Source organism: Heteronotia binoei, chromosome 15, assembly GCF_032191835.1.
Source record: "Heteronotia binoei isolate CCM8104 ecotype False Entrance Well chromosome 15, APGP_CSIRO_Hbin_v1, whole genome shotgun sequence".
NCBI lineage: Eukaryota > Metazoa > Chordata > Lepidosauria > Squamata > Gekkonidae > Heteronotia > Heteronotia binoei.
Window position 1 is genome coordinate 51,300,858 of NC_083237.1, and position 23,700 is coordinate 51,324,557.

The following is a 23,700-nucleotide window of genomic DNA, read 5'->3' on the forward strand; positions in this document are numbered from 1 at the left end:
AAAAAGCTGCATACGATTCCCCCCATTTTCCTGTGAAATCTCAAAACAACGCAAACAGCTGGTCTCCTAGCAAACCAGACGTTCTAAATAATGTAGTAGAACACGATGTGCCAGAATACCTGTCAGGCATGTGCTCTTCCTTCCTTTTCCAGCTAAGAGGACTCCAAAGAGCCAAGGAGAACTTCTTGCCCTCTTCCAGTCCCAACCTTCTGCTGTGCCAACAGGGTGATTTGGAATGAAATTGCTTTTTTAAACAGAGGTGTGAAATCCTGCCCAATACATTTTGGCACACTGAAGTGGAGAATCTTCCATCCTTTTCCCCTTTCCTGTATGCAGACTTTAGCCTGCACAGACATTCGTGATGCTGTGTACAGAATATGTAAGTCGCTGCCTCTAACTGCACTGTCCTTTATAAAGAGTGCACTCCTGAGCCACTAATTGCACTGTCCTTTATATGAATATATAGAAGCTACCATTTGTAGCCTGGCTTTAACTGTCATATCCAGGGCTCTTTTTGTAGCAGGAACTCCTTTGCATATTAGGACACACACCCTGATGTAGCCAATCCTCCAAGAGCTTACAGGGTTCTTAGTACAGGACCTACTGTAAGCTCCAGGAGGATTGGCTACTCAGGAGTGTATGGGCTGATATGCAAAGGAATTCCTGCTACAAAAAAAAGCCTTGGTCCTTAATGAGTTCTGGCAGGACTTTTACAATTCTCCAACAAACGTTCCTGTCCTCTATATGTGCCTGACGCATAAGCCAGCTGTGATCCACTTTATATTCATAACATGGACATATCCAAATTTCTGTAACCCTTGTGGGGTTAGTAAATTTGCAGTTGGTTTTGATGCTTCCACCCTTTTCTGAGCAGTTGGCAGTTGCCAGCAGTCATTTTGTAGAAAAATAGGTGGTGGAGCTCATCCAGGGATTGTTATGCAGCTGTACCTACTATTAAATGGACAAGGAGATGGAACTCTCAGGAGGAAGAGGTGGAACTCTCAGAAAGGTTCAGGAGCTGCGCTTCTGTGAGCTCCCACTGAATTGGAGGCCTGGCAGTTACGTCTCAGGGTTTTCCCACATTTTCCTCACTTGTACGTTCCTGTTTCCTCAAGGCCCCCCCCCCCTTTTCTGCACATTTTTTTCCCTCTAGTGGTTGATTCGATATTGCACTGGTTTATGCCTGGCATCTCTCTCTACAGATTTAAACTGCAGGATTTTATGCTGGACATCAACTGGTGTAAAATTGAATTGACCACTAGAGGGAGAAAAACCATGTGTGGAAGAGACTCCCCACCAAAGAAACCGGAATCTACAAGCAAGGGCTTTTCAGACTGACAAGCTTCCTTCTCTCCCCCTTCGTTGACAGCTCTTGTAAATAAAGATGGACAGGAAGCTTTCTATATCTGTTCGAGACCTAGAAATGCTCACTGACTGCCAGAATGGCACAAAGTTTATTTCTTTGCTTTTCTCACACATTTAGCTGTACTGGATACCTCTCCTTTCCCCTGGATCTGGCTGCTGACCGTAGCCTTCTCCTTTCGCATACTCAGTTCCTCATGAAATGTGGAACTTGCTGTTTTCAAAGATCGGCTAGGCGAGCCATGGCACTCAGTCTGGAAAGCAGGAGCCTCCAAGGTTGGGGTTTGGGGGTCTGGTGGACTTGGAGCCTGGGAGGAGGGGTTAAGCAGCAGGTGTCTCAGATTCTGTCTCTCCTTCAGCTCCTCTAGATGGGCTTCGTGCTCACTGAGGGCCTCCCTTCTTCGCCTTTCTGAGCGACTGGTAAATTCCTTATGGAGGTCAACAAAGAAGTCTACCAGAGAGGGAGAGAAACAGAAGTAACATAAGAAGAGACCTGCTGAATCAGACCAATAGTCATAAGAACATAAGAGGAAACCATGTTGGATCAGGCCAATGGCCCATCCAGTCCAACACTCTGTGTCACACAGTGGCCAAAAAACCCAGGTGCCATCAGGAGGTCCACTAGTGGGGCCAGGACACTAGAAGCCCTCCCACTGTTCCCCTCCCCCTCAAACACCAAGAATATAGAGCATCACTTGCCCCAGGCAGAGAGTTCCATCTATACCTTGTGGCTAATAGCCACTGATGGACCTCTGCTCCAGATGTTTATCCAATCCCCCCTTGAAGCTGTCAAGCATCCTGTTTCCCACATGGTGGCCAACCAGTTCTTCTGGACAGCCAACAACTGGTCATAGAGGCTGAGACCTCCAGATGTTGCCTTCTGGCTCTGGGAATCAGGATTAGTGTCTCTGAATGTGAAGATTCCCCTCAGTCATCATGGATAGTAGCCATTGATAGACTTATCCTCCATTAACCTACCTTTTAAGACTGTCTGTTCCTGTGGCCATCACAAACATCCTCTGGCAGTGAATGCTGCATTTTAATCACCCTCTGTGGAAAAAAGTATTTCCTTTTGCCTGTTCTGAGCCTACTGCCCTGCTGGACCAGACCAATAGTCCATTGGATGAGATACACTGGATATACTCTGGCGCTGGAGCTTGGGGCTCAGGCTGAAGCCATCACCCATAGTTCATCCTGGAAGCCTGTCCTGCTCTCATGGTGCCAAGATGGAGAAAGTTAGCATGGTGTGAAAGTAAAAAGGAAGTTTCCCTTAGAATAGCAATCTACATATCAAAGGGACAGCATCGGAGAAGGAAAGGATGATCAGAGTCCTGGCCTTATCCAGTGGTGGAATTCTAGCAGGAGCTCCTTTGCATATTAGGCCACACCCCCTGATGTAGCCAATCCTCTGGCTACATCAGGGGTGTGTGGCCAAATATGCAAAGGACCTGCTAGAATTCCACCCCTGGCCTGATCTATCTCTCTGACTCTTTATAGTCCCCTTCTGAAGCCAGAGGCTACAAGACAGTGCAAAGTCCTTCACTTCCAACATGTTTGTGGACTCAAGCTCACTTCTGAGACTATGAGTGGAATTTCACAGGGGAAAAAATGGCTACCGTGATCTTGTCAGGTCTTGGTATCTAAGCAGAATTGGCCTTGATCACTGCTTGGACGGGAGACCAACAAGTAGTCCAGTGTCACTCGCTATGCAGGAATAGGCAACGTGAATCATCTCTGTTCGCCTATTGCCTTGAAAACCCCGTAAAAAGGTCGCCGGAAGTTGGCTGTGACTTCACAGCACTTTCCACGACCACCGGGTGTCATATAGTTACATAAAATTCAGCCCTGATCATGAGACATAAAGAGATGATTCACTACTTATGCTGAGGACATCTAGGTCTATATTACTGGCTGCCCTTTTCTGCATATTTGCAAATTTCTGATAAACTCATGGGAAAAGGGGAGGAGTCTGAGCAGGTCTTCAAGTGGTATGGAGATAAGGAGAGAAGGTTTTACTTACCCTGCATTGCTCTTAGCGCCCAATGAAGCCTTATGGGGGCGGGAAATGCACAGTTCGGAAAGCATTTTGGTGGCAAATGCAATGGGTCAGAGGGAAATCTAAAAACCAGAGAATCTTCTGACCTGGCATCTCTGTTGTTACAGCATTCATGGGGCAGTGAATGCACAACAGGGAATCGTATCAGCAGAGAAGCAGCCATAGAACCTGAAGACCTTTTCCTCCTCTTCCTAATGCACAAATTGTGACCTGCAAGCAAGCTCTTGGGGTACCTTTTTCAGTGCTCAAAGGCTGAGAGAGCTCGGGAATGTCCTCGTCGCTGTCTCCTGAACTTTCCTCTGCTTCCTTCCGACTTTGGGCAGAGGCTCTTTGGTCAGGGACATGCTGAGAATCCAGTTCTACCAGGTGAGGCAGGGCTGCCAAAACAGATTCCCTTGCAAGGAGGAGATGAGCACACAAACAATAAATAGGAGGTCCACGGGGGCAGGGCAGGGGATTGAGAGGATTGCAGCCTCCATAATTTCTTAAAAAGAGATGCTGAAGCCACAACTTCCCTCCTTAATCTGCAGCCATTAGTGGCATTTATAGCCCCAGCTTCCCTCCCATCCCTATGTAATCAGGACCGGCACGTCCAAGTAGGTGGCCGCCTAGGGTGCCTCCCTGTGCACAGCCTGCTGTCCCCAGTGCTCTTTCCCTGTCGTGCTCACCCTTGTCGCCCACTTCTCCACCACCCTCCTCTGCTTTGCTGCCTACCTGCAGGTGAGCACCGGGGCAGCGGATGTGCTCAAGGCTGCACTGCCACGCTTGTCATTACAGGCAGGAGCCTGGGGGCCTAGGGCGCCAAAAACCCTGGTGCCAGCCCTGTGTGTATTGTCCAATTTATGGACAACGGGCAGAACCTGGGAATGGCAAAGGCAGGCCCAGAATCCCCCCCCCCCATACCATGTAGAATTCCTGCACAGGTACAACCGCCTGAGGACAGGGCTGGGAGTAGGAGTAGGTGAGGGTAGGGTCTCTTCTAGGCCTTACCTGTAGCCCTTCTGATGGATGCATTTATTTCCTGTTAAATCCAGAATCACAAGGCTCTGGGGCAACTCATCTGCATGGGTTATAAAACAGAAAGAAAAAAAAGAAAGAAGTTTGGAGTGGAAATAAACCTTGCTGGGGCTTGGGGGGGGGGGCGCGGCAAGGCTGATTCCTGGTGTAATGTCCCCCTTTGGCTGCGGGTCCCCAAGTTAGAGTACTCATCACTCAGGCATCCATACTAAGATCCATTGAGCAGCAACAAGCTGGCTCAAAACCTCAACCGTTTATTTGCAAGGGGAAACTCCCACAACCGACAACTGCCGCTAACATACAAAACTGGAAACTGAAACAAGAGCTCCCTCCACCCGATAGGACCAAACCAAATCACACAGATATCAGAGGGGGAGCAGACTGTTCCATTACATACATACAATAAATATACCACACCCGGTATTCTGGCATTTGATGTGGACAGTATGGGTAAGCACTCATTCTCACACACACACATACCAATTAAAGGGAGAAGAAATTGGATTTATATCCCGCCCCTATACTCTGAATCTCAGAGTGGTCACAATCTCCTCTACCTTCCCCTCCCCACCACAACAGACATCCTGTGAAGTAGGTGGGGCTGAGAGAGCTTTTTACAGCACCTGCCCTTTCAAGGACAACTCCTGTGAGAGCTGTGGCTGAACCAAGGCTATTCCAGCAGGTGCAAGTGGAGGAGTGGGGAATCAAACCCGGTTCTCCCAGATAAGAGTCCGTGCACTTAACCACTACACCAAACCAGAGTTGTACTGATTTTTATTTGGGGGACGGTATTACATTGACTTTAATTTGTAGGACACCTTTTGACCAAGATGCGGCATTGAAAGCTTGTAGAGCAATATAAAGGAATCTCTGAAGTGGAGTTCACAGCTAGCCCCGACCTGTGTCCAGAGACTCGATGTGGTTGTGCGAAAGGTCCAGAAACTGCAGCTTCAGGAGGGCCTGGAGGTTCTCGACTCTGCTGATGCGGTTCCCAGCTAGGGAGAGGAATCTACAATTGTGCGGCAAGATAAGAAAAAGACGCTGTGAGATCCAGGAGGCCAAAGAAGGTGCTGCCTTCCAAAGATAGGGATGAGCTGGTCGTTAAGCCAGTGATGGTCTAATTGTGGGGTGTCTAACTCATTTGTTATGAGGGCCGGATCTGACATAAATGAGACCTTCTTGGGCTGAACTATGTTGGGCCGGGCCGTATGCGTACCTATTTAAGATTGGGTAGCAGAAATATAAACTTTATAAATGACACAGACAGACACAAATATATATATATATTTTAAAAACTTAAAACATACTTAAAACGTTAACGCTTGTTGGTCTTAAAGGTGCTTTCTTTGTATTTCTCACCTGGGATCTAGGGAACTGGACAAAGGAAGCTCTGCCTCTTTCCTTCCTTCCCCAGGGGACTGGGGGGGAGGAGCCTCAGCCAACAGAAGGAAGAGTGGCTTGGCTCAGTAGTTCTGCTGTACAATTGAAAGAGCCTGGAAAAACAAGCTCTGCCTCCCCTTCCCCCTTCCTCTCTCAGCCAATGGAGAAAATAGAGATTTTGTTCTGTAGCTCCTGTGCAATTGAGCAAACCTTGCAAAGCAAGCTGTTATGCAGAAGAAAGCAGATGACAGCCAGTTGCTGGGGGGGGGGGTTGATAGGAGCCCTCAGGGGGCCTAATTCAGCCCCCAGACTGTATGTTTCACACCTCTGGTCTAATTGCTCTGACCCGGGTAGCCCAGGCTAGCCCAATATCGTTAGATCTTGGAAACTAAGCAGAGTTGGCCCTGACTAGTAGTTGGAAGACAGGCCTCAAGATTAGGGTTGCCAGCCTCCAGGTGGGCATACAATACAACGAGAGAAGTCACAAAGAGTTAAAGACAAATGCTGACCAAAAGGTTACTGTGACACAAATTACTATGAATTACTGTATTTCAGAAAAATAATACAAATTTAATAGCATAAGATCAGACAGGTATACATTTAGAAATCCATAGTAGTCAATACTTCATGTAGAACTTCAACAACGATGTCCAAACTCGAAATTCACAGTAGATAGTCCACTTCCATTAATCCCATGAAATCATAATATGTGAGAGGAACACCACCTTTCACTTGCTTTTTCAATAATTTCCTCAGGCACAGGATTGTTTTAAAAAGTCCAAAAGTCAATGAAGACACAAATTTACAACAGCTCCCATGTAGCCAAGGGGTAACTGGTTAGGGAAAATAGATATAACTTGTCCCCTTCTGAATTTTTTGAAAATGCCCCCATCTTGGCTGAGAGATTCTTTTAATGCTAAAGAGCATTCCAAACTGGAATCCGAATCTGCAGTCTACTTTGTAGCCTCGTCACACAATTCTACTACTTCAAGTGTGAATCCAGTCTGAGAATGACATTTTAAAAAGCCATGAAATTGTGATATGGTGGAGGGGCAAGCACAAAAGAAATACCGCTTACTTCAAGTTGGGAAAGCAGCTCAGGTTTTCAATTTTCTCTATTTGGTTCTGAAAAATGAAAACAGCATTAGAATCACTGGCTAGTGTTACCAACCTCCAGGTGCTGGCTGGAGATCTCCTGGGATCACAACTGATCTCCAAGCGACAGAGATCAGTTCACCTGGAAAAAATGGCTGCTTTGGAAGGTGAACTCTATGCCATTGTACCTCATTGAAGTCCCATCCCTCCCCTCCTTATGAACATATGAAGTTGCCTTATATTGAATCAGACCCTCGGATCCATCAAAGTCAGTATTGTCTACTCAGACTGGCAGCAGCTCTCCAGGGTCTCAAGCTGAAATTTTTCACACTTATTTGCCTGGACCCTTTTTAGTTGGAGATACCGGGGATTGAACCTGGGACCTTCTGCTTACCAAGCAGATGCTCTACCACTGAGCCACTGTCCCTCTTGGGGAGATCCCCAAGATCTCCAGGTATTTCTTAACTCAGACCTGGCTACCCCATTCAGTAATGCAATGCCATGGTTTAAATAAAGTATGGTTACTGTGATTGTCTGAACTCATACCACTCCATTAGTCTTTGTTAAAGACCCATAAAACTAGAACTGTTTTTGCACACAGCTTACCTCGCAGTCACAATCCTGATCCCTCCGCAGCGTCTGGTCAGATTTCCCACCATCTGCGCTGAAGTTACAGGAAGTACCGCAGCTTTTGCATAGCAAATGTAAACCACTAAAACCCAGTTCACGTTTGCTACGCAAAAGCCGCAGCACTTCCTGTAACTCCGGCGCAGATGGTGGGAAATCCGACAGACGCTGCGGAGAGAACAGGATTGTGACTGCGAGGTAAGCTGTGTGCGAAAACGGTATAGGATTTTAATCCAGGCTTGAAGCTGATTTATTGCTGGAATCAGGCGGCTTCATGGAGATGAGTCTCTGTTTTGCTCAAAAAAGGCATTTATAGCAGCAATGGAGACTCCATGTACATTTGCCCCTGCTTGCCTCTGGCAGGCCTTTTGACAGTTTTTAAAAAAACTGATAGTGGGAATGTGTGATTAAATTTATTTGATTAGGTTTATATCGCCCTCTCCCCAGGGCCGGCCCTAGGGCACACAATGCCCCAGGCAGACCCGCCACCCTTCTCCGCAGTGCTGCCTCGCATGGCAAAGTAGGGCAGGAAAGGCACTTGGGAAGGGAGGCAAAGGTGTGCAAGCCATCCAGCCGGCTGGCTTTGCTATGCCTCCCTTTTGATCAAAAGGGAAAGGTAGCAAACCCAGTGGCTATGCAGCAGCCAGCTGGCTTTCCTTCACCTTCCTTCCAGTTGGATACATTGGTCCCAGACCGCATAGGGTAAATAGGTTACCTGTTGCAGGTAGATGCTGTGGATCTGTTCTAAACCTTGTAGTTCTGGGATGCGGCTGATTCTCTCCCTGTCTAGTCGGAGGATCGGGAGAGCAGCCAGGGCTTGGGATCTGAAGGGAGAGACATTTCACTCAGCGTTGTGCCTCTTCTTGCTCCATCATTGCCCAGCAACATCCCCACCTGCCAAAATCTCAGCATCCCAGAATTCTTAGATACTCACAGATTCTCCAGGGACTCTTTTTCCACTGGAGCAAACAGGTTCCTCTGTGCAATGAGGGATTTTGTTAAGTTCGCTCCTTCTTTGGAGGAACTGTGTATGTTCTCTAGGAACAAGAACATGGGAATTCTTACTTTTTTCTGGATCGCACATCAGATTCTAATTATTGACTTAGCACATTTTGTATCCTTGCCTTTCCTGCAAGGAGCCCAGGGTGGCGTGTGTGGTTCTCCCCCATCTCTGTTTTATTGTCACAACAATCCTGCAAGGTAGGCTAGGCTGAGAGAATGACCGGCTCAAGGTCACTATGAAAGTTTTCTGGTAAGGGGGGTGGGGTGGGATTTGCATCCAGGTCCTAACAAGCCAACTCTCTGAATGTCAAATCCCCACTAGGGGTTGCCAGAAGTCAACACTTCACTGGGGTGCTAATCTCTGCCAGCTGGAGATCAGTTGTAAAAGTGGGAGATCTCCAGGCCCTATCTTGAGGCTGGCAACCCTAGATTGCTGGGGGGGGGGGGGCTGACCACTGGCTGGGGATAGGGTTGCCAGCTCCAGGTTGGGAAAGTCCTGGAGATTTGGGGATGGAGCCTGGAAAGGACAGAGACCTCAGTGGAGTCCAGTTATGGTAGCCAGAGCCCGCTTTGGAAGAACCTGGAGATTTGGGGGGTGAGACCGGAGTAGGGCAGGGTTTGGGGAAGGGAGGGACTTCAATGCCATAGAGTCCATCTTCCAAGTATCCATTTTCTCCAAAGAAACTGATCTCTGCAGTCTGGAGAGGTGCTCTAATTCTGGTGGATCCCCAGGCCTCACCTGGAGGTTGGCATCCCTAGCAACTTCAAAAGCCACCCTAAATTTATCCGAATAAACAAATGGCCCCTTGTATGCACTCCTCCACCCAGGGCTTGTACAGTCTCTTTGATACAAGATCACTCACCTCCAGGCATGACTGACAGAGCAAATCACCGACGCGGATGCCTAAGGTTCCAAGCCGCGCCAATGCCGAGCAAAGCTAAAGACGCGTGTCTGCGTATACACGCGGGAATCTTTAGCTCGTCTGGGAAAGTGTGTGTGTGCTGGGGCGGAGTGGAAGAAAGTCTTGCAGTAGTTACAATGTGGGGATCCCCTTAGCTACAGTTGGGGGCTAGGGGATGATGTCTCCCTGGCAACAAAGGAAGGGAAGAACCAACGTAGCAACAGCTGGGGGGGGGGCGCCTAGCAACCGCCAGAAAGCTCAGCAGGGGCCTCCCTAGCAACAGGTAGCCCGTGGAAGGGGGCCGGGCGTTTTCTGATTACTAAAGCATGGAAATCTCGGGGGAAATTTTGCAGCAATACTCCTACAGCTTTGGAAGGGGTACTCTTTGGCTGAAGGGCTCCTTAGCACCGGCGGCGGGGGTGGAAGGATGTAGAAGCAACTTGGGAAACGGCCCCACAAAATAAATACTTTGCGGGGGTGGGGGGAGGTTTCCAAGTAAGAATTTGCAGGGAGGGGGGGTTCTCTCCTGTACTAGCTTGTAGAGGGCTCCCGGGTCAGGCGGGATATTACCAGGCAATAGGAATTCAGCCTAGAAGGAATCAGGGACGTGGGGCGAGGAGGAAGGATGAAAGGCGTGCTCGTTGCTAGGAAACGAGATACTTCCTGCAAACCGGGGCGGGGTTACAGCAGAATTCTATGCAGAGTAACTGTATTTTACGCCCATTGTAATCAATACGGCGGGCAATGCAATCTTATGCAAGGTGACTCCAGTAAACCAATGGGTGTAAAGACTGGAATAAATCCGCCTAGGACCGTCCTGCTAAGTCTTTCTGGCGCGTTCACAGCTTCGTTGCCTTTAAATCTCTCCCCTCCCAGAAAAAAGGCGGACCTTTGCTTCTATCCCAAAATGCTCTTCTTCTGTTTCCCAAGATGGCTGCTGCGAGTAGTTGCGCTGGGTTTTGCAGAGCCGGTAAGATTAAGCGTGCTCAGGCGAGATCTCCCCCACCCTTCTCCCTGCTGCATTTATCCTATAGCCTCCTTGGGGTTTGGCGCCCTGCCGCTCCTTATTTCGGTCTGGGTTCTAATCCTGCCCTCCTCGTGTGCAGCATTGGCCAGGTCATTGCTGTAGACCGCCTGGCCGGTTGCTGGACCGTAAGGAATCAGAGCTCAGGTGCAAAGCAAGGGTCGGCCCTGGCCAGGGTCACACCGTAGGGGCAGAAAAAGGCAAACCACCTCTGGTGAATGTCTGTTGCCTTCAGAACTCTAATCAGCTGTGACTCGACGCACTTCCCGCCACCAAGGACTCATGTGCAAGTCAGAAGTCCGACTCCAGAATGTGGGCCTCTTCCCAGGGCTTTTTTCTTTTTTGCTGTTGCCCCTTAGGGTTTTTGCTTCTTTGGAGAAAGATGTGGGCAGACTGCCTATAACATCTGGTGCATAGCCAAAGCATTGTCTGTAAACACTGAATGGTTACCCTGTGCTTTCTTTGCTTGGTTCTATTAGGCCAACAGGGTGGGGTGCTTTTTGTTAGCTTTTGTTAGGTATTGCATCTGCTAATATTACCTCATTTGGATCTAGGGTTGTCAGGTTCTCCCCCCCTCTCCCGACTAGCGGGGAAATTGGGGAGGGGGTAGGGTTGCCAGCTCCAGGTTGGGAAACTCCTAGAGATTTGAGGGTGGAGCCTGGGGAGGACAGGGACCTCAGTGGGGTCCACCCCCCAAAGCATCCATGTTCTCCAGGGGATCCGTTCTCTGTAGTCTGGAGATGAGCTGGAATTCTGGGGGATACCCTGGAGGCTGTCATCCTTACCCTTTCCCCCCACCTACTAATGTCTAGTATCCCATTCCCATATGCCCCTGACCAGAGATTGCCTATGCTAATACCCTGCTTTTCTCCACCTCAAGGAGTCTCAAAGCAGCTTATAATCGCCTTCCCTTCCTCTCCCCATGACAAGCACCTTGTGAGGTAGGTGGTGCTGAGACAGTTCTGGCCCAAGGTCACTCAGCAGGCTTCATGTGAAGGAGAAGCAGGGAATCAAACCTGGTTCTCCAGATCAGATGCTGCCACTCTTAACCACTAGAGGAGAAGAAGAGATAGGATTTACACTCCACCCGTCACTACCCGAAGGAGTCTGAAAGCAGCTAACAACCTCCTTTCTCTTCCCCTCTCCACAACAGACACCTTATGAGGTAGGTGGAGTTGAGAGAGCTCTGACAGAAACTGCTCTTGAGAGGAACAGCTCTGCGAGAACTTGTGACTGACTCGAGGTCACATCAGCAGGTGCAAGTGGAGAAGTGGGGAATCAAACCCAGTTCTCCCAGATAAGCGTCCGCTCTGTGCACTTAACCACTGCACTACACTGGCTCTTTTATGCTTTACTCAAATGCCTTACTGTTGGGATTCGACCTGTTAGTGGTTGGTGGTGCCTTACTGTTGGGATTTGACCTGTTGGTGGTTTTTTTAAAAGTAATTCAGAATGTTTATTAAAATATTAATTAACCATACATATAAAATATTCTCCATATACTGCGTAATCCAATGCAATCATAAAATGTCAACAGATTTCGAAGCTCAGATTAGACTAGTGATGTCAATTTACAGTTGAGGTTATTAATATTAAGCATGTGCATAGAATAAGGTCTTGTCAAGACAAAACACACATGTAAATATACATGCACACACTCAAATCCACAAAAAAAAACAAAAAAGGGGAGGGGAGAGAGCAAGTAAAGTAAATGCAATGCTGTTGAAGAAAGATATTCTGCAGTAGGCATAAACAACGGATTTGAATACCTGTAATCTGGTGGATTTTTTGCAGAATTAGATGCCAAAATGTTTGCATAACTGGACAAGTCCACCAGTTATGTATATATGAACCTGTTGGGGTTTTGACAGGCCCTGGACTGAGTGGTTTTTCCTCCTCTCTCCTTGTTTTGTTGGCTACAGGCTGGCAACCCTGCTTTCAGTTCGTCCGCCATGGCTCCAAAGCCGTCACACGTCACTGGAAGCCGATGCACTTCTTGAGGCAGCAGCTGATGGCAGTCACAGAATACATCCCGCCAAAACCCCTCATCGCACCAGAGTGCAGGCCCCCTGTCAAGATCGACGAAGAGGTAATGTCACAGCCAACCCAGCATCCTCCGTGATTTTTAAAAATAGTATAGACTGGGGGTGACCAAATGTGGCTCTTTCACACATATTGTGTGGCTTTTGAAGGCCTCCCTTGGATGGCTTGGAAAAGCCATTTCTTTCTTTACATCACTTTGCCAAGCCAAGCGAGCTGGCAGCTTGGAGAACGCATTTTAAGTGAACATTGCTTTCTTTCCACCTCTCCCCCTCCCATCTATTGTCTTCCTTCCTCCCTCCTTTCCTGCTTTCAAACATCTGACACTCATATCTCGCAGCTCTCAAACATCTGACATTTATTCTATGTGGCTCTTACATTAAGCATGTTTGGCTACCCGGGTATAGACCTATTTGTAGGTTAAAACCATGAGGAGGCTTGTCACGTTGTTGTCCTCCATGGTGTCATCAGTTGCAGTGCAGTACGTATGATTTCTGAATGCCACGTAATCTTTTTATCCTCATAGGATTACTCACTGAGAAAAATGAGCATAGAAGGGGCTGTGGCTCAGTGGAAGAGCCTCTGCTCCGTATGCAGAAGGTCCCCGGTTCAATCCCTGGCATCTCCAGTTGAAAGCACCAAGTAGAAGGTGATGGGAAAGACCTCTGCCAGAGACTCCAGAGAGCTATTGCCAGTCTGAGTAGATAATACTGACCTTGATGGACCAAAGGTCTGATTCAGTAAAAGTAGGACTTTTTTTGTAGCAGGAACTCCTTTGCATATTAGGCCACACACCCCTGATGTAGCCAATCCTCCAAGAGCTTACAGGGCTCTTAGTACAGGGCATACTGTAAGGAGGATTGGCTACATCAGGGATGTATGGCCTAATATGCAAAGGAGTTCCTGCTATAAAAAAAGCCCTGAGTAGAAGGCTTTCCAGCTCTTACAGCAGCTGCCCTTTCAAGAACAACTTTTATGAAAGCTTTGTCTGACCCAAGGCCATTCCAGCAGATGCATGTGGAGGAGTGGGGAATCAAACCCAGTCCTCCCAGATAAGAGAAACAGTAAGGCAGCTAATACAAAATCAACAAAATCAAAACACAGTTGAGCAGGAGACAGACACACTATATATATTCTCCTTAAAAATGTGGGGGAACGAAAAAGTCTGCTGTTGCCTGTAACTTAATAAGCCAGACAAAATGAGTGCAGGGAAGAAATTCTGCAAACAGACAAAGAAAGCCTTCTTTCTGGAGCCCCACCCCTTCACGGGGTGGGGTGGGGGGATGATAGAGGGCTGGGCCAGAAGATGAGGCAGGTTCATATCAGAGGTTATGTTTGTTACAGTCTTTCAGATAGGCCGGGAATGTTCCCATGGCTCTGCTGTGTTGTTGTTGTTGTTGTGATGATGGTGATGATGATGTTTGCATCCTCTAAGGTGTTTCAGGGTGGGTTATGAGGTTCTCCAGTCTCTCCTGTGAGGTAGGTTAGGGAGAGCGAAAGAAAGAGCGTGACTGGCACAGGATCATCTAGTGATCTTCATGGTTTAAAGAGGATTTGAACCCAGCTCTCTCCGGTGCTGTACCACAGGACCTTGTAAGGCCTCTCTGGCATTCTTTGGCCAGTGGACTTGCAGCTTTTTGAAAGATGATTAGATACTCCTTAAGTTCAGGACAGTATTAGCTGAGTGTTAGCTAGATACGTTCTACAGTTTTTCTGCCGGCTGCTCCCATTGTTCTTTAAACTTTAATTCTTTCTGTATTATTATAACTATTTTTTTGCTATTTGTATGACTTGAAAACCAATTGTAAGCCACTGCAGGAGCCCTCTAGGCTAGCAATGTGAGGTGGAAAGCTTGGAAATGATAAATAAAACCCAAGTGGGCAAATTAAGAAACATTATTCCTAGGGTTGCCAGCTTTTGGTTGGGATATACCTGAAGATTTTTTGGAGGGAGAGGCAGGGTTTTATGATGATGATGATATTGGATTTATATCCAGCCCTATACTCTGAATCTCAGAGTCTCAGTGCGGTCACAATCTCCTTTTATCTTCCTCCCCCACAACAGACACCCTGTGAGGTAGGTGGAGCTGAGAGAGTTCTCCCAGAAGCAGCCTTTGCAAGGACAGCTCTGCAAGAGCTGTGGCTGACCCAAAGCCATTCCAGCAGCTGCAAGTGGAGGAGTGGGGAATCAAATTCAGTTCTCCCAGATAAGAGTCCACGCGCTTAACCACCACATCAAACTGGGAAGTCCAGGGTTCCTACGCAGAGACAGGCAATGGCCAACTACTTGTACAATGTGCAAGAGTCCGAATTCCAAAGTAGCCATTCTCTCCAGGTGAACTGATCTCTGTCACCTGAAGGTCCATTGAAACCTCCAGCCACCACATGGAGGTTGGCAACTTTAATAATTCCTGTTGACACCCCCCCCCCCACAACAAGTAGTTCCGGTATTTTAACTATTTCTACCCTGACTGAGAAAGGCAACGGCAAATCACCCCGTAAAAAGTCTGCTGTGAAAACATTGTGATACGACGTCACCCCAGAGTCGGAAACGACTGGTGCTTGCACAGGGGACTGCCTTTACCTTTTTTACCCTGCTCTCTCAGCCACGATATGGTTTACAAAATAACACAATTAAAACAATTACAATATCCCTAGCTAATCAGATCAAGATGGGTAGTCAGTTTGATGTAGTGGTTAAGTGTGTTGACTCTTATCTGGGAGAACCGAGTTTGATTCCCCACTCCTCCACTTGCACCTGCTGGAATGGCCTTGGGTCAGTCAGAGCTCTCATAGGAGTTGTCCTCGAAAGGGCAGCTGCTGTAAGAGCTCTCTCAGACCCACCCACCTCACAGGGTGTATGTTGTGGTGGGGGGAAGGTAACGGAGATTGTGACCGCTCTGAGATTCAGAGTATAGGGCGGGATATAAATCCAATATCATCATCTTCTTCTTAGTCTGTCTGTAGCAGTAGAAAAGAGCAGGAGTCCAGCAGCACCTTAAAGACTTAACAAAACTTGTGGCAGGGGATGAGCTTTTGTGAGTCACTGCTACCCTGCAACAAACTGTGTTAGTTTTAAGGGGCTACTGGACTCTTTGCTCTTTTCTACTACTAGCTTATCAGGTTACCCTGGTGGCTCACCAAAGTCAGAACCTGATCACTTTCCAAGACGTGCTGCAAAGTCATCTTATTTGGGTTGCCCTTTTAAATGGCTGTGGTTCATCTGGCATGTCTCACCCTTTGAAATAATCATCCAGTTATCCACCTTGAGAGAAATTATAGTGAGAGAAATTGAAAGTGAGTTGTGTTAATAGACTTATGCTATCCCCTCTTTCTCTTTTTATTTAAGTATTCCCTTTCGTTTAGCTTGGGATGGAGCAAGGCATTATCCTTAGCTTAAGAGTCAAAAATTCTAGCCTAATTATCAGTTAATTTATCCTTGATAAGATATTTATTTATATATGTATTTAATTGGTGATCTATTGATTGGTTGACTGGCGAACTGGACGCTAGCTTAAATGCTAAATAAGATGTTCTACAAAGTCATATACCGTATTTTTCGCACCATAAGACGCACTTCCCCCCCTCCAAAAAAAGTGGGGGGGAAAGTGTGTGTGTCTTATGGAGCGAAGGTACCGGTACCTACCTTCCTGGGGGGGGGGGGGGGGCGAGCTGCTGCCTCCGCCTCTGATCCCGGCGCTTCCCCTGCGCCTGCCTGCCTGGCTCCAGCTCTGACGCTTACAGCAAGCGCCAGGATCGCTCCCTCTGCCCTCCGATCCCGGCGCTTGCTGTAAGCGTCAGAGCTGAAGCCAGGCAGAAAAGCACGGAGGAAGCACGCTGCCCCCTCCACAGCCGGCGCTCGCAAAGCGCTGGGTTTGCGGAGGGGGCGGGTGCTTCCTCTATGCCTGCCTGCCTGCCTGGCTTCAGCTCTGATGCTTACAGCAAGCGCCGGGATCGGAAGGCAGAAGGAGCGATCCTGGCGCTTGCTGTAAGCGTCAAGATCTGGAGCCAGGCAGGAGGCACGGAGGAAGCGCCGGGATCGGAGGCAGCGGATCGCCCCCCAGGAGGAAGGTGCGTCCTATCGTCCGGAGCGCCTTATGGTGCGAAAAATATAGTACTTTATGCACAGTAGAATTTTGTTATTTGTGGAATTAATCTACTTGATACGACTTCATCCAATGAGGTTCTGTATAAACTTGGAATTTTTAAAATAAACTTATCGTATGTTAAAAAAAAAAAGAAGTCCTCCTTGGATGTCAGGAAGCCTTGCGGCCAACCCTGACTGTGAAAAGTAGGAACTGGTGCAGAGTCAAATAAAGCCTATGATGGCAATGACAAGATGGTATAAAGCCCCAGGTCTCAGGAATAGGCTTACAAATGCAAATGAACAAAGCAGGAGTCAAGTATCACCTTTAAGACCAACAAAGTTTTATTCAGAATGTAAGCTTTTATTCAGAATGACTGCTTGCCATTCCTTACTATTGTCCGATGAAGTGTGCTTAGAGCACACGAAAGCTTACATTCTGAATAAAACTCTGTTGATCTTAAAGGTGCTACTTGACTCCTGCTTTGTTCTACTGCTTCAGAGCAACACGGCTGCCCATCTGGATCTAAATGCAGATGGCAGCAACTGAGCTCCCACTGACCGATCCTGGGACGCCACGCATCCAGGGGAAGCCCCTCTTGACCGGCTGCCGCCTCTTTCAGGTTTGGTGAGTCTTGGCTCAGCTTCCGAATGGCTACTAGCAAATCTCTTCCCTCTTCCCAACCCTGCCCTCCAGGAGCACGGCTTTGTGAAGTTTCTGCGTCGGCAAGTGGAGCAGACGTTCCGTGAGAACAACATGATTGCTGTGTGCCAGTACAACTACGCTCCCGGCGGTGAGATCGCACTTATGAGGCACCGGCTGCGAAAGTACAACATCCACGCCAAATTCTTCCCCAACGAGGTACAGAACTGTTGCAACTGGGTCTTCTAAGTATGCCCGAGGCACCATGCCGCTAATTGGGGTTCCCTCCCCCTAGGCAGATGTCCAGATCTGGGCATTGCCGCTCGGAGCAAAGTTTTAACATGAAGATCTGCTGTACTTGGTGTACATGAGAGGCAGATCATGAGGAAGAGGACATGGAAGGGGTGCATCAGTGCTTAGTTCTTGTGGCCCTTTCTTGCACGCCCAAGGAAATGCTGATTGCCACTTTTGGGGTCAGGCAGCAGTTTTTCTCTAGGCCAGTTTGCCCAGGGATCGTGAAAGGTTTTGTTTTTTAAAAAATGCTGCCATCTTCTGGGGCATGGAGCAGGTGTCACTGGGGTGTTGGTAGGGAGGAGTATTTGTGAATTTCCTGCATGGTGCAGGGGGTTGGACTAGATGACCGTGGAGGTCCCCTTTGTGATACCATGATTCTGCATTCTGTGTGGGACGGAGGTGGGGAATCACATTTCCTTGTTGTCTCCAGGTTCTCTGTGCTGGGGGTGGCATAATAGAAGTTTACAAACTTATGCATGGGATAGGGAACGTAGAGAAAGAAGGCCTTTTATCCCTTTCTCACAATACAGGAATTCTTGGGCACTCGGTGAAATTAATGAGCCATAGGCTTAGAACAGAGGAAAAGAAGGACCTTCACTCAAAGAATAATAAACATGTGGAATTCACTGCTGCAAGAAGAGGTGGCAGCTACAAGCATAGACAGCTTCAAGAGGGGGACTGGATAAACATGGGGAACAGAGGTCCATCAGGGAACGCTCTGTCTGGGGCAGTGATGTTCTGTATTCTTGGGGGGGTGGAGAGAGTGGAAGGGCTTCTGGAGTTCTGGCCCTGCTGGTGGATCTCCTGATGGCACCTTAGTTTTGGCCTCTGTGTGACACAGAGTGTTGGACTAAATGGGCCATTGGCCTGATCCAACAAGGCTTTTCTTATGTTCTTATATAGCCTGCCACTGCTTTGACATGACCTTGGAAAAGAGCCAGTGTTAGAACTGCCACCAAATGTCACCAGATTTAGAGGTTCCTGCTCAGAACAAGAATCTTGGAAGCCCCAAAAGAGCTTTTGTAAGGCATTTCTCAAATGCGCCAATGCGATTTTTCAGTCGGTCAAGTCAAGTTTATTGCATTAGCTCACAGCCATAGCAAACACTATGAAAAACAGTGCACCATAGCATAAAGTAAATCACAATACACATTAGAACCCATAAGATACCCATTAAAAATCTAAAAATGTAACATATAATTAACAACCATGAATCTTAGTAACAAAGGGCAAGGTTTAACAACAAACTACAGATCCTATAATAGCACAGAGAGACTCGACGTGAGAAAGGGAAGGATTCATCGATTACACTGGCTTTGGAGGGTTTTGACTGGATATTTATAACTCAAAAAATACATTGTTGTCATTTGTGATGTGACCCATTTATTTTGGGCTGTGAGAAATATTACCAGTCTGGACCAATCCAGTTGTCCTGGCTAGCTTGTTAAAAAGTTATTGAGGTATTATTCGCTGCAAATCTCAGGCACCAAAAACCAGATGGGCCTGGTCCTTGACAGGTCCCTGGTTGCAAGAGCAGACTTGCTCATATGGGATATTGTTGCAACAACCTCTTAACATTCCTAATGTAATTTTTTTCACCCAGTGATTGGAGGTGGACCAATCAGCGAGCCCAGTCATATCATACAACATAGGGGCCAGACCCTGCCAAACCTAAACAATCCCAGCTTCAGGAATAGGGTAATGGGATCTAAACTTGCTGAGACTGAGAGGGGAAAAGATCTCGGGGCCGTAGTCAGTGTTCCCTCTCAGCTGAGTTAGCGTGAGATAGCTCACAGATTTTTAGCCTCCAGCTCACTCATTTTTGTCTTAGCTCAGGAAGGATGACCCTAATTTATGCAGTAGCTCACAACTTTAATGTCAGTAGCTCACAAAGTAGAATTTTTGCTCACAAGACACTGCAGCTTAGAGGGAACATTGGTAGTGGATAGCTCAGTGAAAGTGGCAACCCAGCTTGCTGCAGCAGTGAAAAGGGCGCTAACCCTGTTAGGGATTATTAAAAAAGGACATTGCAGAGCTGAAAAAGTACAGAGAAGGGCAAGCAAGCTGGTTAGGGGTTTGGAGCACCTTCTCTATGAGGAAAGGCTGAAGAGCCTGGGACTTTTCAGTTTAGAAAAGAGACAACTAAGAGGGGCGGGGGACATGGTAGATGTTTATAAAATTACGCATGCGGGTAGAGAGAGTGGACAGAGAGAAATTTTTCTCCCTCTTCGAAAATACAAGAACTCGAGAGCATCCAGTGAAGCTGATGAGCGGTAGGTTCAGGACGGACAAAAGGAAGTACTGCTTTACACAGAGAGTGATTAAAATGTGGAATTGGTTGCCAGAAAATGTTGCGATGGCCACAGTAATAAACAGCTTTAAAAGGGGATTAGATTTGTGGAGGATAGGTCTATCAGTGGCTGCTAACCGTGGTGACTGAAGGGAACCCCCACATTCAGAGACACCAATCCTCTAAATCCCAGAGGCAACATCAGGTGAAGGCTTCGGCCTCTGTGCCCTGTTGTTGGCTCTCCAGAGGAACTGACTGGCCACTTTGTGAGACAGGATGCTGGACTAAGAGGGACCGCTGGCCTGACCCAGCAGGGCTTTCCTTATGCTTCAGCTTGTATATTTCATCTTAATGGAAGTAGCGATGTCCACGAGGACAGATGGCTTTAAAAGTGGGTTAGACGGATTCATGGAGGAGTGGTCCATCAGTGTCCCACTAGCCGTCATGACTAAAGGGATCCTCCACATTCGGAGGCAGTCAGCCTCTGAATCCCAGTGCTATGAAGTGACATTAGGGGGGAAGGCCTTCGCCTCTGTGCCCTGTTTGTTGGCCCTCCAGGGCAACTGGACGGCTACTGTGTGCAACAGGGATACTGGACTAGATGGACCACTGGTGAGATCCAGCGAGGCAGCTCTTACATTCTCTTTACCTTTTCAGGTCCTTAGAGCTGTTCTTATGGAATCCAAATACAAGAACCTTCTCCCTCTCTTTGTGGCCCGCAACCTTCTACTGGTGAGCCCGGAGACCAGAGCCCGGGAGATGCTGCGGGTCTTGAAAAATATCCCACAGATTACTCTCCTGGGTAGGTGTTGGGAGAATTACGACGGGGCCGTTGTTATGGGGGCAATATAGTTTCCTGCACCATGGGCATCTTAAAACCCAAATCAAACTAACGAGACAGGGTTTGGCCCAAGTTGGTTGGCTTGTTCACTTATTTCATTCATACCCTGCTTTTCTCACCACTGGGGATTGTGTGTGTGTGTGAAATGCCATCAAGCCACTTCTGGCTTGAATTAATGTCCTCCAAAACAACCTATCATTAACAGCCTTGTTCAGGTCTTGCAAACGGAAGGCTGTGGCTGCCTCAATTTGAGTCGATCCATCGTGTGCCGGGTCTTCTTTTTTTACCTGCTGCCTTCAGCTTTTCCTAGCAAGGGGACCCAGAGTGGCTCCTAACATTCTCCCCTTCTCCATTTTCACTTGGAGGTCGACAGCTGCAGAGACGGAGCAGTGAAATGTCACGTAGCGGCAAAGATGTAGATTTGGGGAGGCCCCAATGTTCCCTCTAAGCTGTGGAGTCTTGTGAGCAAAAATTCTACTTTGTGACCTACTGGCATTGAAGTTGTGAGTTACTGCATAAATTAGCCTGCTCTGGGGCCATTTCTCCTGAGCGAAGGCAAAAATATGTGAGCTGGAGGCTAAAAAAACTCTGAGCTAGCTCACACTAATTCAGCTTAGAGGGAACACTGGGCTTAAGTATCTCAGAAGAGGCTTTTCTGTGAAGACTTTCTTGAGGAGGAAGGTTGCTTGATGAAAACCAGGGAAGGGGGAAGCTTCCCAGTCACGCTCGAAGGCACTGGGAAGAAATTCGACCACCATGTGCGGTGTGATGGTACATCCTGCTGCTGAAGCTAAAGGTGGGCAAGGCCAGAACTGCGAGACCACCTGGGGACCTAGCATAAGCTCTCTGGAGGAAGTTCAAAGCAAAAGGTTGGGAATTTTATTGATCAGTTGGATGTCCATGCAGTGGATAACTGGCCATGAGGCTGAGAGCTGTGGCTGAGCAGCAGAGCATCTGCCTGCAGAAGGTCCCTGGCACCTCCTGTTTATTTATTGTTGTATTTATACGTGTGCATGTGTGAGTGTGCGTGTCATGGCAGCCTCTGGTGACTGACCTCTACTGGACGCCTGGAGGATATTAAGGGAGGTGGCCGAATAAAGCCTGCCCCCACCTCCTGACTCCTGGTATTGCTAGGACGCCTCAAATTGCTAGGAGGCCTCAGGGTCGATCCTGCTTAGCTTCTGAGATCTGATGAGACTGGGCTTGTTGGCCTGTCCAGGTCAGGAACCTATCCTGGAACCTCTAGTTAAAAGGACCAAGTATAGAAGGTGATGCAAAAGACGTACTGCCTGAGTGTGCGGTGAGCTACCTCTGGTCAGAGTGGACGAGACTGGATCTGATTTGGTAGAAGGCAGTTTCATGTGCGTTCTTGTGAGAAGCCAATTTGGTGCCAAGGGGAAAAAAATTACTGCAAATACAACAATGGGTCCAACAGTACGCCCCCCACCAGCATTCAGTTTTGCTGCAGAGCATCCTACATGTGTGTAAAGCTCAAATTCTGCAACCTCTCCCCCATTCTGCAACCCTTCCCAATTCCGCAACCTCTCCCCAAGCTGAAGTTCTGCAACCTCTTCCCAAATTAGCTTTTGTACCTCAGTTGCTGCCAGCTCACCTTTTGTTGTCTGCTTCCAGGAGGCTGCATCGACAACACCCTCATGAGCAAGGAAGGCTTCAACAACTATGCCAAGCTGTTGTCCATGGCGACCACCCAAGGGGAAGTGGTGGGGGCCCTTTCTCTCCTGCCCTCCCAGACCAGCACACTTCTGCAGCGTGGCCCCATCCACTTGGCTTCCTTGCTGGACCAGTATATTAAACAGCAGACCAGCAGTGGGGCAGAGGTGAAGGAGGGGGGTGATTCCTGAGAACGTTGAAAGCCCTTTGACAAATTCCCTGCAGCTATTTATCTCCTCTGTTGGTTGTGTGATCATTGCTTGGGTGGGTGGGCTTAGTCGACGGTAGCAATGAAATCCTCTTAATCAAGTGGACTCAGAGAGATGAGGGGTAGACTGTGAACAAGAGAGCTGTTGGAACACATATATCCCTTTGGGTATTAGGTCTCTGTTTCATTTCTAGAACTGGTGTGATACTAGCCCACCAAATCAAGTAACCCTAGTTCCTTCCGCAACTGCAGCAGAATTAACAAGCTTGAGAACTGGAGAAGTCAAAGCCATCCAGCACCATCCAGTGCTTCACTTTATGGTACAGCATCTGAAAGAATAATGCCACATGATTATAATTGCTAATCTTAGCATTATTACATTTTTTCAGGGGTTTTTTTTGTGGCAGGAACTCCCTTGCATATTAGGCCACACACCCCTGATGTAGCCAGTCGTCCTGGAGCTTACAGTAGGCCCTGTACTAAGAGCCCTGTAAGCTCTTGGAGGATTGGCTACATCAGGAGTGTGTGGCCTAATATGCAAAGAAGCTACAAAAAAAGTCCTGCATTTTTTCAAAAGAATCCTATTGTCTATATTATGCTGAGTGACTGGGGAATAAGTTTGGCAGAATCCTGGAGCTCTTGCAACTCCAAAGTGAATCTTGCAATCTAAATAAATGTGGACTTTTGTAATACTGGCATTTGTTTCTGTGGTCTTGCTCCTGCTAATGACAGGGAGGGTAAAAAAAGCTGGATATGATACATAAGCTCCCTGGCATCTCAAGACAGAAGAATTAAAGTGGTCCATGGGAGACTTTGGTGAACTGAGTCTAATTGAGGTGACAAGATGGACTACTGGACTAATTAAAAAAGCGGTAAGTTTCCGGGTCCTGATGGCATCCAGGGGTTCTTAGAAAACTCAGATGACAAATTATTGATCAAGTCGCCAGTATATGTAAGTTGTTACTGCAAACAGGCACTGTACCAGAGGACTGGATAGTCTCTCTCTCTCTCTCTCGGCTTGGCTTCGCGAACGAAGATTTAAGAAGGGTGCAATAGTCCACGTCTGCTGCAGGCTCGCTGGTGGCTGACAAGACCAATGCGGGACAGGCAGGTCCGGCCACAGTGGCTGCAGGGAAAAGTCTGATTTAGGGTTGATGCTGTAGCA

General features: G+C 47.8%; 2 protein-coding genes across 3 annotated transcripts; one reads left to right on the plus strand and one right to left on the minus strand.

Moving 5' to 3' along the window:
• Window positions 1-1,435: 1,435 nt before the first annotated feature.
• On the minus strand, window positions 1,436-9,683 carry LRRC46 (leucine rich repeat containing 46). The gene is made up of 8 exons (XM_060255413.1): window positions 9,403-9,683; window positions 8,472-8,574; window positions 8,253-8,361; window positions 6,894-6,940; window positions 5,335-5,444; window positions 4,409-4,478; window positions 3,652-3,812; window positions 1,436-1,813 (listed from the first exon to the last, which is right to left on the minus strand). The coding sequence occupies exons 1-8, from the start codon at window positions 9,410-9,412 to the stop codon at window positions 1,455-1,457; spliced, it is 969 nt and encodes a 322-aa protein (XP_060111396.1). The 5' UTR covers window positions 9,413-9,683; the 3' UTR covers window positions 1,436-1,454.
• Window positions 9,684-10,329: 646 nt separating this feature from the next.
• MRPL10 (mitochondrial ribosomal protein L10) lies at window positions 10,330-23,227 on the plus strand. 2 transcript variants are annotated; one of them, XR_009556220.1, is made up of 6 exons: window positions 10,330-10,411; window positions 12,388-12,554; window positions 17,286-17,450; window positions 20,473-20,617; window positions 22,289-22,935; window positions 23,058-23,227. XR_009556220.1 is itself a non-coding variant. In XM_060255417.1 (5 exons), exons 1-5 carry the CDS (start codon window positions 10,372-10,374, stop codon window positions 22,516-22,518), a joined length of 747 nt encoding a protein of 248 aa, XP_060111400.1. In that variant the 5' UTR covers window positions 10,330-10,371; the 3' UTR covers window positions 22,519-23,227. The 2 variants fall into 2 exon arrangements, 1 of the variants encoding a protein (XP_060111400.1); XM_060255417.1 differs by having other exon boundaries at window positions 22,289-23,227.
• The last annotated feature ends 473 nt before the right edge of the window (window positions 23,228-23,700 follow it).

Coding starts and splice junctions, on each gene's coding strand:
- LRRC46 (XM_060255413.1), bottom strand. Junction 5,445..6,893: donor AGCTGCTTTCCCAACTTGAA/GTAAGCGGTATT, acceptor GCACAATTGTAG/ATTCCTCTCCCTAGCTGGGA. Junction 4,479..5,334: donor CATCGAGTCTCTGGACACAG/GTCGGGGCTAGC, acceptor TAACCCATGCAG/ATGAGTTGCCCCAGAGCCTT.
- MRPL10 (XM_060255417.1), top strand. CDS start 10,372: ATGGCTGCTGCGAGTAGTTGCGCTGGGTTTTGCAGAGCCG. Junction 10,412..12,387: donor CGCTGGGTTTTGCAGAGCCG/GTAAGATTAAGC, acceptor TGTTGGCTACAG/GCTGGCAACCCTGCTTTCAG. Junction 17,451..20,472: donor CCAAATTCTTCCCCAACGAG/GTACAGAACTGT, acceptor TTACCTTTTCAG/GTCCTTAGAGCTGTTCTTAT.